Source organism: Rattus rattus, chromosome 2 (genome assembly GCF_011064425.1).
Source record: "Rattus rattus isolate New Zealand chromosome 2, Rrattus_CSIRO_v1, whole genome shotgun sequence".
NCBI classification, from domain to species: domain Eukaryota; kingdom Metazoa; phylum Chordata; class Mammalia; order Rodentia; family Muridae; genus Rattus; species Rattus rattus.
In genome coordinates, this window is record NC_046155.1 from 75,487,456 (window position 1) to 75,499,536 (window position 12,081).

Below are 12,081 nucleotides of genomic sequence, written 5' to 3' on the forward strand. Positions count from 1 at the left end.
ATAGAGGGCAGGTAACAGCCCAGCTCTTACGCTGTTTAAGGCTTGTTGTAAATAAAAAACCGTGTGTGTCTTTTATCGGGGAACTAAAGGGTCAAAGGCAGGGTCGGGATTAAATAATCCCCACATTAGTTATCTTCTGGGCTAGTTACTGGGGACTGAATTCTGGGTCCTGCACAGGCTAGGCAAGTCCTCTCCCTCTGAGCCACACCCCTGCCCCTTCTCAGTTGTGTTTTTGACATTTCTCGAGGTAACATTATCTTCTATGGCACCCCTGTGCATGCCCTTCCCAAGTTCCTTTGCTAGGAGGGGGCCTTTCTCCCTCCCACATCTATCTAGGGAGGCAGGAATGTCCACAGGCCCTAGCCCAATCCACTCACCTCTACCTGCAGTTGCTCCCACTGGCTGTCTGGAACAAGCTGGTACCCCGGAGGGGGTAGGTAGATGCCCTCGGGGACCAGAGTGCCAGTAGACACCAGAGAAGCCGTCTCTTCCTGCTCGGGGCTGAGGCCTTGGGGGCCTCGTAGGGAGACACTACCGGCGGCCCCACCGAGGGAGAAGGAAGAGATGGAGGCACTGTCATCACAGTTGTGGGCGAAGGCCTCAGCAGCGGGGCCTGCGTCTCCACTTGGCTCCTCCGAGGGTTCCAGTGGCGGTGAGGGGTTCCTTGATAGTGGAAGCAACTCTGTGGAGCCGTGCAGGGAGGCAGGCTGCCTTGGTCGTCTCTAGGGAAAATGGCAGGGAAGAGGCTGCGGGCCGGTGTCCTGGGCACCCCTCCTTCCCTCAGCACCTCTGGCTACCCCTCACCTGGATCTCTTGGATCAGCTCTTCCGCCCTCAGCAGCTTCACCTTCAGCTCTGCAATCTCCTGCTCCATGGGCAACACGATCTCCCGCAGCTTTTCTGAGTCTTCGTGAGCCTGGAGGGGCGGGGCATTGGGAAGTGACAGCCCCTTGATCGTGAACCACGGTCTGTTCTCATCCTCCCTGAAGGTTATGCCCACCCATTCAAGACTCCAGGACACACTTCCTCTAAGTGCTTCCAGGGAAGGGAGCCAGGGCCATGACCAGCTCCTCTTGTCCTCTTATTCTTCACACAACCCTGCCCCGATATCCATCTTGTAAAACTGTTTTCATGGTCTTTGAGAATTTCATATCTGTATAGAATTATCCACCCCAGTCCCTTCCTGGCCTCAACACACATCTTTTTATATCATAGGAACTCGGGTTTTTTGTTTTTTTTTTTAAACTGGGCACAGCTGAAAATGGTTTTAGTTTTCCAATACCATCTATACCTCTCAGCTGCTCTGGAACTAAAAGTGATCACATTAACTTAGTTCTAGCTAATGGGACGTCAGCACATGCTCAGTACATGCATTTATAGACCACCTCCTTATAAGGTGTGCCTTTGTACAATACTGCTGGCTGGAACGTGGCTATGATTGCTTGGCACTCAAGCAATCATCTTGGACCACAAGGCAGCCTACTAGCTACAGTCAAACTGCAATACAGAAGCCTAAGTGTCTCTTCTTTAAGAAAAATTCAATTTTTTTTATCTTATGTATATGCACGTTTGGCTGGCATATATACATTCCCTGTGTGCATATGTGGTGTCCTCGGAAGCCAGAAGAGGGCAGCCGATCCTCTGGGACTACAGTTGTGGACAGTTGTGAGCCATGGAGTAAGTGCAGGGAACTGAACCTGGATCCTCTGGGAAGCTGGCAAATGCTCTTAGCTCCTGAGCCATCTCTCAGTCCCAGAAGCCTGGGTTTCTAATGACTTGCTGAACTACTTAAAGAAGGAAAAGAGAACTTCCTATCCTATTTAAACCACCGCTCATTTAGGTTTCCAATCTCATGCAGCTAGTACCTGCTTTCCCATTCTCCCATCCCAACCCTCAGGCTTAGCTGACACTCCTTCCCTTTCCACTGTCCTAACCATAAAGAGGACCATTTCTTGGTTGTCTCCTTTCAAGCTTGGGATCCTGCATGGGGTCAGTAAAACAAAACAAAACAAAACAACAACAAATAAATAGTCCTGCCCCTGCCACGTCTCCAGGCAACAGCCGGTCATGTTTCATCTGTTAGCACCTTTCTCAACCGATTCCACTTCAACCTCTTGAATTCCCCCAAACTCTCCTTGGATAAACTAAGTTAACACTCCATGTGTCACAGACAGAGTAAGCCATCTGAAGTCCTGGGACACATACGCTATGCACAGGCAAAACACACATCCCAGCTGAGTGTGGGGCAGCCAGTATCCAAATCTGCAAACAGCGCCTTCTAGTGGAAGCTGCAAGTCAAAGATTTTACTGGGTCCAGGTTTTGTTTTGATTTTTTGAGATAGGATCTTACATCCCAAGCTGGACTTGAACTTGGGTTTCTGATTCTCCTTCCTCCACAATGCTAGGAGTACAGACATGTGTCACCCTAACCCTGGGCTCCTGTTTGATCTCTGCTTTCATAGGAGGGAATTTACTCTAGCTTTTGTTTCCTTGGGTTCTAACTAAATACCGACATCACAGAGCTTCTGTGAGATCAATTAAGAGCACATACTGCTGATAAGAGGGAGCATATGGAAATATATGTACCTAGAGTTTAATTCTTTCTATTGTCTTTGAGATGGAGTTATTACTATGTACCCTTTCTAGCTGGCTCTGGATGTGCACTCCTATAAATACCAGCACTCAGGAGCTGAAGCTGGAGGCCTTTGCCAAGTTCAAAGCCAGCCTCAGCTACATAGCAAGACCCTGTCTCAATGAGAAGGGGGCAGGGGAGGAATAGGACAGAAAGACAGAGGGACAAACACTAAGGGTCTTTGTTATCCAGACTGTCTTGAAACCCTGGTCTCAAGCCATCCTCCTGCCTCAGACTTGCAAATAGCTGGGACAACCAATACCTGTCATTGCACCCACCTTCCTATTGTGGTTAATGAGTGTTAAGAAAGCGTTATGCCGGGGTTGGGGATTTAGCTCAGTAGCAAGCACAAGGCCCTGAGTTCGGTCCCCAGCTCTGAGGGAAAAAAAAAAAAAAAAAGAAAGAAAGAAAGCATTATGCCACAGTGGCTGAGAAAAAGAAAAAGACAGTTCACACTGGTGAGCACTTTGTACAGTGTCTGGCACAGAAAGAGTTATTTTCCTTCCTCTGCATGACTGACCTTGTTTCAATAAAAAGGCAAATAAACTTAGTCACTTTTAGCAAGGATCCTGCTAAGCTCTTAACAATGGGAAGGCTCTGTGCTCTACCCAGAATCATTGAGGTGTCCAATGACAGGTTACGAGACAACAATCCATTATGGTGTCCAATGACAGGCTATGAGACAACAATCACTATCATTTCAAACCCCAGCGATAGGGCAGGCCATCCCACCCCCACCTTTTCCATTTGCTTCTCCAAGGAGTCCAAAGGGTGGGCCCGGGCCAGCAGCTGTTTGAGGTGGCCCAGCTCTCGCTCCTTCTCCTCAGAGTCCTGTTGCTGCTGCTGCCGCTCTTGTTTCAGGGCTGCGATCTGGGTCTCGTAGCTGCTGATGGAGTCTGTGGGCAGGAAGGGTGGGTACTTGGTGCCTGCACTCTCCAAGGTGATCAGCTACAGAGGTTATCATGTGAACTGGGCAGAAATGGCCCTGGGCAAGACCTCAGTACCTCTTGTACTAGGGTCCCCAGTAGCAAAAGGGAGTGGATAACCCTGAGTAATCCGATGACAATGAAGTAAGAGACATGTGGAAGATGTCAACCACCTGGCAATACAATAAGGGCCAACTGGACAATACGTTGCTCAGATATATCCCAACTGAAGAACTGACCACAGGATATTTTTACTAAAAACAGGCAAGTACAAGGCCTTGCTATTATTATTATTATTATTATTATTATTATTATTTTATTTTATTTTATTTTGTTTGGTTTGGGTTTTGTTTTTTCTCTCTGGTATAGCCCTGGCTGTCCTGAAACTTGCTCTACACACCAGATTGGCCTCCTGAATGCTGGGATTAAAGGTGTGAGCCACCAATGCCCAAGGCCTTGCTATTAGTAAAAACAAAGGAAGCAATACATCATAAGGGCCAAGAATCCACTTTGTCAAGCACAGCTAACATAAAATAAACTGAGGTCCTCCAAAATGCAAGCAGAAAAGTCTCCTAGCAGGAGATTGTTCTGGTGTGTGCAGGAGAGAGTGTTCCTTTCAAATCACCTGTAACACATTCACTCAAAATGAGTCCTCTATGTTGCTGGGAAGTAGCCCCAACAAAGAAAGTGACCTTTAGAGCTAGCCTTGGCATGGTGGACACCAAGAACAGACTGAACTCCTTGAGACACAGTCTGAAGCTTGGAGTGAACGGGAGGGCTGACTAAATAATGCTTTGTAAGATAGCCAAGTTAGGCAGACTCGTCACTGACAATTTCCAAATAGCCAACAACTGGTTGATAGGTAGTATGCAGGGTCCCCAAATGCCTACTCCCCTCTCTCAGAACAGTGTGATAGTATACTTGATTTTGTGGCTAACACAAGACCTGCATCCTAAGACATGTCAGATACAGTTCAAGGCCCTGCTCACGACGCAGCAGCCCATGACAGAAACCGCAGACACTGATTGCAGTATGAGCTAGATTTTTTTTTTTTTTTGGAGACCGAGTTTCCTATATAGGCCTGGTTGTCCCGAAACTTGCTCTCTAGACCAAACTGACTGTCTCCTGAGTGCTGCCACCACCTAGCAAGCTGGAATTCTTGTTATGGCTGTTGTCACTTCCTCTGTGACTTACTGCAGGGGTAAACTGTACAACTGAAGAATCATTTGTGGTAGCAGAAAGCCAGCCATGGTGGCTCCAGCACTCAGGAGGCAGAGGCAGGTGGATTTCTGTGAGCCAACTCCAGGACAGCTAGGGTGTATGTAGAAAGACCCTGCTTCAAAAAAACAACAAAAATCATGGTAGGCCTGTGGTCTCAATGCTTGGTAGCCTGCGGTGGAGGATTACACGACTGAGGTTAGCTTATGCTACTCAGTGAGACCTGGTATCAAGCAAACCAAACTAAACTAAGGGAAATATATCACCAATGTAGGGCTGGGAGCTGGCTCAGATGCTAAAGTGCTTACCTTGTTCAAATCCCAGGTACCATGTTAAAAAAAAAAAAAGTTCAGAGGCTGCTTCTCTAGAGAACTTGGGGTTCAATTCCTAACACCAATAACTCAAGTTCCAAAGGAGCTGACACCCCTTTGTGACCTCTGCAGGCACAGACACTCATTCAGGCAAAAGACATAAAATACACATAAAATACAAATAAAGGTTAAAACAAACAAATATACACAAAAGCATGTGCCTGTGATCCCAGGGGTAAGGAAGCAGACACAGGCTTGCTGGCCAGTCAGCCTAGCTTAATCCTGAGCTCCAGATTCAGTAAGAGACCCTGTCACAAATAAATACTGGCATCTGACTTTCACATGGAAATGAGCACATGTGCACACAACACCACACACACGCACACACACACACACACACACACACACACACACTTGTACAAATACATACAGAAAAAAATGGAAAAATCTGACCTGCAGAAACAAAATTGCCCAGTTAGCTCTATAAATGCTAAAGATCTAGTATCTATTCCTATTAGTATATCTGGAATAATCAATATTTGGTAATAGTAGATATTTTATAATAATCAATATTTGATTCTGTAGATACAGCAATTAATCAGACAGGCCCACCATCTGGCGCTCACAGCTCAGTGAAGATAGCTGTGACGACAGTAGGGGTGTGGGATGAGAGGGCTCACTCCTCAGCTGTGGATCCCAGAGGATGGAGTAGGGGTGTCCTCTGGGCCTGGCCAGAACAGGGTGCTGGAGAGAGAGAAGAAGGGGGGACAGAGCGAGAGGATCGGAATGGACTGATGTGTCTGGGCATGCTGGCACATCAGAAGAGCGCAAGTATGAGGTGCACAAAGGATGAGGGGAGAGGCGGAAAAGGTGACAGACAGCATATGGCTCTCGAGGAGCCAAACTCAGAGGTCTGGAAGTTCAGCCACAGATTAGCAGCAGGTGGCGGTGATGATAAGTAGACATTAACCTTTTGTATTTTCTCAGCTACTTATTCGTTTGTTTTGTTTTCAAAGCAGGCCTGGACTTGGGCTCCTTCAGAGTCTGCCTCCTAAGTGCTGGGACTATAGGTATGCAATACCAGGCCTGGCCAATATGTGGGGTAGTTTTGCTTGCTTGCTTGGTTTTTTTGAGATACGGTCTAACTGTGTAGCCCTGGCTGGCCTGGAATTCATTACAGAGACCAGGTTGGTCTGGAATTCACAGATACTCTCCTGCCTCTACCTCCAGGTACTGGGACTAAAGGAGTGGATCACCATACCCAGCTCCTTTACTTACTTTGGATTTATTTATGGGCTGGTAATATGGCCCAGGAGGTAAAGGTGCTTGCCACCATTGCTGCCAGAGCAATAATCTGAGTTCTGAGTTCCTTCTCAGGACCCACTCAGTAAAAGGAACTCCTATGAGTTGTCCTCTGTCAGGGACACACATACACGTGCGCGCACACACACACACACAAAATATAATAAACTTTTAAAAATTATTTTATTTCTGCCAAAGACTGTTGGCGCAGGCCTTTAATCCTAGCATTCTGGAGGCAGGGGCAGGCGGATCTCTGAATTCCAGGCTAGCCTGGTTGTCAGGTCACACATGTGGAAGTTAGAGGATAATTTTCAGGGCTTGGTTCTGCTTCTGATGTTAAGGGTAGCGGTCAGGGACCAGCATGAGGGAGCTGGCTTTCTCCTTCCACCTTGTGGGTTCTAGGGGTTGTAAAGTCACCAGGCTTTGCCCACAGAGCTATCTTCGTGGCCCCAGCCCATTAACTTAACATGTACTGGCATTAGATATAGACTTCCTGGGTTCGAATCTGCTACTATGTGGCTATATCACTCTGTGCAGGTTAGCCTGTGTGTGTTTCTGTGCTTCTTCTGTAGTCAGTCAGTTAATGACTCCTATCTCAAAGACTTTGTTGGGTTGGGGATTTAGCTCAGTGGTAGAGGGCTTACCTACCAAGCACAAGGCCCTGGGTTTGGTCCTCAGCTCCAAAAAAAAAAAAAAAGACTTTGTTACAAAGATGCAGCCAAGGATGATAGCTCCTACCCACATCCCTGGTACCTGGGAGGGAGGCTGCAGCAGCAGGTTTGTTTGCCTTTGGGTTTGAAGCCATAGTGGATTATAAAATAAACTCTAGGCTGGCTCCAGTTACAGCGAAAGATCTGCCAGTAAAAACAAACAAACAAAACAGGGCTGGGGATGCAGCTCAGTTGGCTGAGTGCTTCCCAAGCACACACAGAGCCCTGGGTTAGATTCCCAGTATTGCATGAAGTGAAGCATGGTAGTGCATGTCTTAATCCTAGCACTCGGAGGTGGAAGCTCACCAGTCTAAGGCCATCGAGATGGTTCAGTGGTTATAGGTGCTTGTCACGAAAGCCTGACGACTGAGTTCAATCTCTGGAACCCACAGAAAGGTGGAGAGAGAGAACTGAATCCACAAAGTTGTCCTTTGGCCCAACATGTATACCATGGCATGCAATAACACCACCTCATATCTACACACACGTGTACACACACACACACACACACACACACACACACACACACACACGCACACACCCTGAAGTCAAGAAGAAAGAAGAAAAGAAGAGGAGGAGGAAGAGGAGGAAGAAGAGGAAGAAAAGGAAGAAGAAGAAGAAGAAGAAGAAGAAGAAGAAGAAGAAGAAGAAGAAGAAGAAGAAGAAGAAGAAGAAGAAGAAGAAGAAATAGAGTTGTTGTTTGCATACAGAGTATGAAGCCAGTCTGGGCCTTGCCTTAAAATAAAAGAAAAAAAAAAAAAAACCCGCTTACTTTATAGAGCACTTAGCTCTGTTTCTGGCATATGGTAAATGTTCAATAAAGAGCAGTCACAACTTAGGATACTCCTTTCTGTGTATGTGCACACTCACATAAACCAGAGGTCAGTATTAAGTGTTTTCTTTATTTGCTCTGTCTTATTTTTTGCGATAGGGGATCTTATGGACTTTGGAGCTCTCCTTTTTGGCTAGCCAGCAAGATGTTGGGGATATGTCACTCTCCAACCTGCAGAGCTGGGATTACAGATAAACTGTTATGCCTTGGCAGGATGGGGAGGGAATTTTAGGCAGTTTACTACGGGAGCCAAGGTCAAGGGCAAACCACGGACGGAGATCTGTGAGGGGCTGGGGCAGCAGTCCAGTAGAGCTAGCCACAGTAATACTGCTGCTAGGACACAGAGTAAGGGCAGGTCTGTCATCCTTAAGGAGACTCTGGCCTCTGCCCAGAGAAGGGACAGAGAACAGGAAAAGGTGGAGGATATGGGACCAAGAAAGATGGTGTCTACCAATCTACAGAGGCCATGAGACAGAGGGAGAGAAGGAAGGAGATGCATGTATTTGTGTAGGGTGCTGGGGTGGGGGGTGAGGGGTGGGAGTGGAGCTGGGAAGGAAGGAAACCACAGAACTAAGCGCAGAGAGAACAGGCTGAGTTTCGAGCCTCGAGGCTCAGACGAAAATGAGGTTGGTTCAGGGAAATGAGAAGTTTCTGGTTCATATTCAGGGCTGATTTGATGTCAGCAAGAATAAGAAATGACAACGAGGGAAAGATGATTGCTACACCTAGCTGTGACTGGACAAGAGTTGCTGACAACATTTGTGTTTTTCTGCAAAATGGAAAGGGGTACTCAGGGATTCTGGGACAGTCTTTTCTCTGTTGAGCTATCTGAAGCTCATTTGAAGCCTTCCTCACCCTGTATTCCCTGTGAGAGGGATGCAGACAGACAGACTGTAAGGTGGGTGTGTTGGGAGCAGGTTCCTCACCTTTCAGGATGGCCTGCAGGGAAGCCACCTCCTCTTGGCACTGTCTCTGCACTGCAGCCACCGCCTCTGCCTTGGTGCTCTCGCTCACCTCAGCTACAGCCTTCATGGTTTCCATTTCTGCCAGTGCACCGGCCAGTTCGGCACGAAGCCGACTGAGCTCACTTGATTCGGATGCATCCTTTTGCTCCTTTTGGGGCTGGGGATCCAGCGCTGTGGGGGCGGGGAGGAGGGACAGTGACCAAGATTTCTTTCCACGGTTCGCCGGGATCCTAACACGTCAGGCCATCTAGCAGTCCAGTATTCAGTTCCAGACTCTATCTGCATGGGCCTCATCCCACTCACTTGGCCCTGCCCCTCCCCGAGTCCCGCAGCTAACTTGACTGGACTGTCCAATCCCCTTCCAGTGGCCCCGCCTCGCCCCCTTACCTGCCTAATCCAAAGACCACGCCCACTGCATAGGCCACGCCCGCCGTGGTGGGCGCTATGCCCCGCCCCCTTCCCAAGCCTCAGCGCTGGCCGGCTACCTCCAGCAGTCGGCTCTGCCCCCATTCCCCTGCTCCCCGCATGCACGGCGGCGCCCTCTCGCACCGATCCCTGGCCACCTGTGCCGTCGGTTCTCACCTAGGGCTGCTGGCGCAGCTGCCATCGTCTCAGCCCAAACGGCGGATTCCCGCACTCACTGGTGATGGCACTCCCGCTTCCGGGTCCGCTCGGCTGTTTCCGGATCCGCTCGGCTGTTTCCGGATCGGGTCTGCAGGGGCCCCGGGGGTTGGCGGGGCGGTATGGTCAAGAGAGGCAGAACGCATTCGAGTGGACGCGGAGTGTGGGTCCCGCCTCTCTTGCAGCCGCGTGGGACCGCCCCCGCGCTCCCGCGCTCCCGCGCTCCCGCGCTCCCTAGCTCCCTGGAAGCTCGGAGCGCTCCCGGTCTTCCGTAGTCCTCTTCTGGTGCCTCAGAGTCTTCTCAGGCCCCACTCGAGGCCACCTCCTGGAACGCCTGGCCTTAGTCCTGGAGGACGCAGCGCGCAGCCTCCCCCTTCTCTCCGCCCGGCCGCCCTTCCACCGTAACCCGGCTCGCGTTACAGCGAAGTGCTGCCCAGCCCGCCCAGCATCTCCGCCCCGTGGGCCAGGGCTGGGTTGGCGTTCTGAAGCCTGGCGCAGTCAGTGGCAGAGGTGCGAAACCTACGTGTCTCCACCCCCATTTTCACACGGCTTGGCTTCCTGCAAATCTCTTTCTCCACTCTCAGGGCTGTAAATCTTTTAGCCTGGGTCTAGGTCAATCTCTCATTATGTATGACCTCTCGCTTTGGAGGGTCACAACAATTCAAACAAGTACAGAGCCTGGGTTCCCTGGCCTCCAAACCGGTTTTCTGTGGAAGACGTTTGAACCTGGAAGTCCTTGATTCTTTGTGGTCTCCTTGGAATGCACACCAATGTACTTATACCAGGATGCGTTCCTCATTTCTCCAGCACTAACACCTAGTCGTAGTTCTCATCACTCCAGAACTAGCAAGATAACCCTCACCTATGTGCATACTGGTGGGCTTTTAGTGTTACAGGGAGCCCACCACAGGTGATCACCCACACAGCCTGTGGTGGTTTGAATATGCTTGGCCCGGGGAGTGGCACTATTTGGAGGTATGGTTTTGTTGGAATAGATATGGCCTTGCTGAAGGCAGTGTGTCACTGGAAGCCAGTTTTCTCCTGTTTCCTTTCAGAACATGATGTTGAATTCTAAGTTCTTTCTCCACTATGCCTGCCTGGGTGCTGACATGCTCCCGCCTTTAAAATCTCATGAAAGAGATTTATTGGAGGGTCCAGGGTGTGGAGGGACAAATCCAGCGATGACTGCCCTCTGCTCTCAGGAACAGACACAGGGAATTAATTAGAGGGCAGAGCTTATACAGGATTTCTTAGGGGGTGGAGCTTTTCAGGGCAGAGATTTCCAGGTTTAGGATTGGTAGGATTTCAAGTTATGACCTTAGGGAGCTCAGGGGTTGGTGGGTTTTCCCGTTCAAGGATTGGTGGGGTTTTGTGGGAAGTCCAGGGATTGGTGGGTTTTCTTGCTTAGAGATTGTTGGCTTTTTCCCCCCACTCCCTTTTTTCCTTCATCCAGCCCATGAGTTAGGGTAGGAAGTCCTTCCTGGCCACAGCCGGCTTTTGCTAAGGTGCCATCTCTGTGGGGCTGCTGGGGAGGCTGGAGAGGTGCTGCTACTCCGGGCGGCTCTCGCGGTGATGTTTCACCGAGGCTGTAGGCTGAGGCAGGAAAGGTATTGCCACCGTGGACAGCTCCTGCTTAGGAGAGGTAGGAGGAGATGCATCCAGGTGGACAGCTCCTGTGATGGCTGCAGGCTGAGAAGTCCCCCTCCTGGCCGCCATTTTGACAGAAGCTGCCATTTTTGACAGCTCCTGCGAGGGCATTTTATTGTGGCTGGGGCTGACTGCCGCTTTGACATTTTTGCAGGATACCGCTTAGGGACTACATTGTATTTGCTGTGAAAGTCAGAGGTTAGTAAACTAAGTTAGTTTACAGCCTCAGCACCCACATGAAAGCCAAGTCTAGCTGATAGTGCCTCTAATGTAAGCAATGGGAGACTGAGGCAAGCAGATTTCCTCTGAGCTACAGGCTAGCCTTGTAGAGGAATTTCAATCAAGCAACATGGTAAGGGATCACATCCAAAGACCTAGGTGTAAGTTTTATTCTATTTTTTTCTGTGTATTTGGCAATTTTGTTTGTGGGATCTTCATGGATTTTTCTCCTGCCTCCTTATAATATCTTCTCTGCTCAGCTCTGCTTCTTCTGTCTCAGCTGTCACCAACTGTCTTCTCTTCTCACTTAGCTCCCTGACCCTATTTTTCTGCCTACTGGAACCTTCTCTCTGCTATCCCTGAATCCTATTTCTGAATCCTACTCCCAGCTCTCAGCCCCTGCTGGCTTTTTTTTTTTTTTTTTTTGGAGCTGGGGCCCGAACCCAGGGCCTTGCGCTTCCTAGGCAAGCGCTCTACCCCTGGGCTAAATCCCCACCCCCCCCTGCTGGCTTTTTATAACCTCTCCTGCTATCAGAATTCTGAGGCAAATGACACTGAAGGGTATAAGGGCCTTTAAAGGGTCATACACACAAAATAAATCATGCTACACCTAGGTCTGTGTGATCTGGCTGGAATTACACATCTTTAATCCCTCTGGCTGGATACAACATTCCCTTAGTTTACACCTTTAATACCTAA

General features: G+C 49.2%; 1 protein-coding gene across 1 annotated transcript in view; it reads right to left on the bottom strand.

Annotated features, from left to right (window-relative positions):
• Positions 1 to 10,060, bottom strand: part of Rabep2 (rabaptin, RAB GTPase binding effector protein 2) — a 16,838-nt gene extending 6,778 nt beyond the window's left edge. Inside the window, exons 1-5 of the mRNA XM_032892675.1 lie at positions 9,478 to 10,060; positions 8,857 to 9,066; positions 3,370 to 3,527; positions 805 to 915; positions 378 to 722 (exon numbers count right to left, since the gene is read on the bottom strand). Of these exons, the coding sequence (XP_032748566.1) occupies positions 378 to 722; positions 805 to 915; positions 3,370 to 3,527; positions 8,857 to 9,066; positions 9,478 to 9,502 (849 nt within the window). The 5' untranslated portion in view covers positions 9,503 to 10,060. The remainder of the gene's footprint in view (positions 1 to 377; positions 723 to 804; positions 916 to 3,369; positions 3,528 to 8,856; positions 9,067 to 9,477) is intronic.
• Positions 10,061 to 12,081: the final 2,021 nt, after the last annotated feature.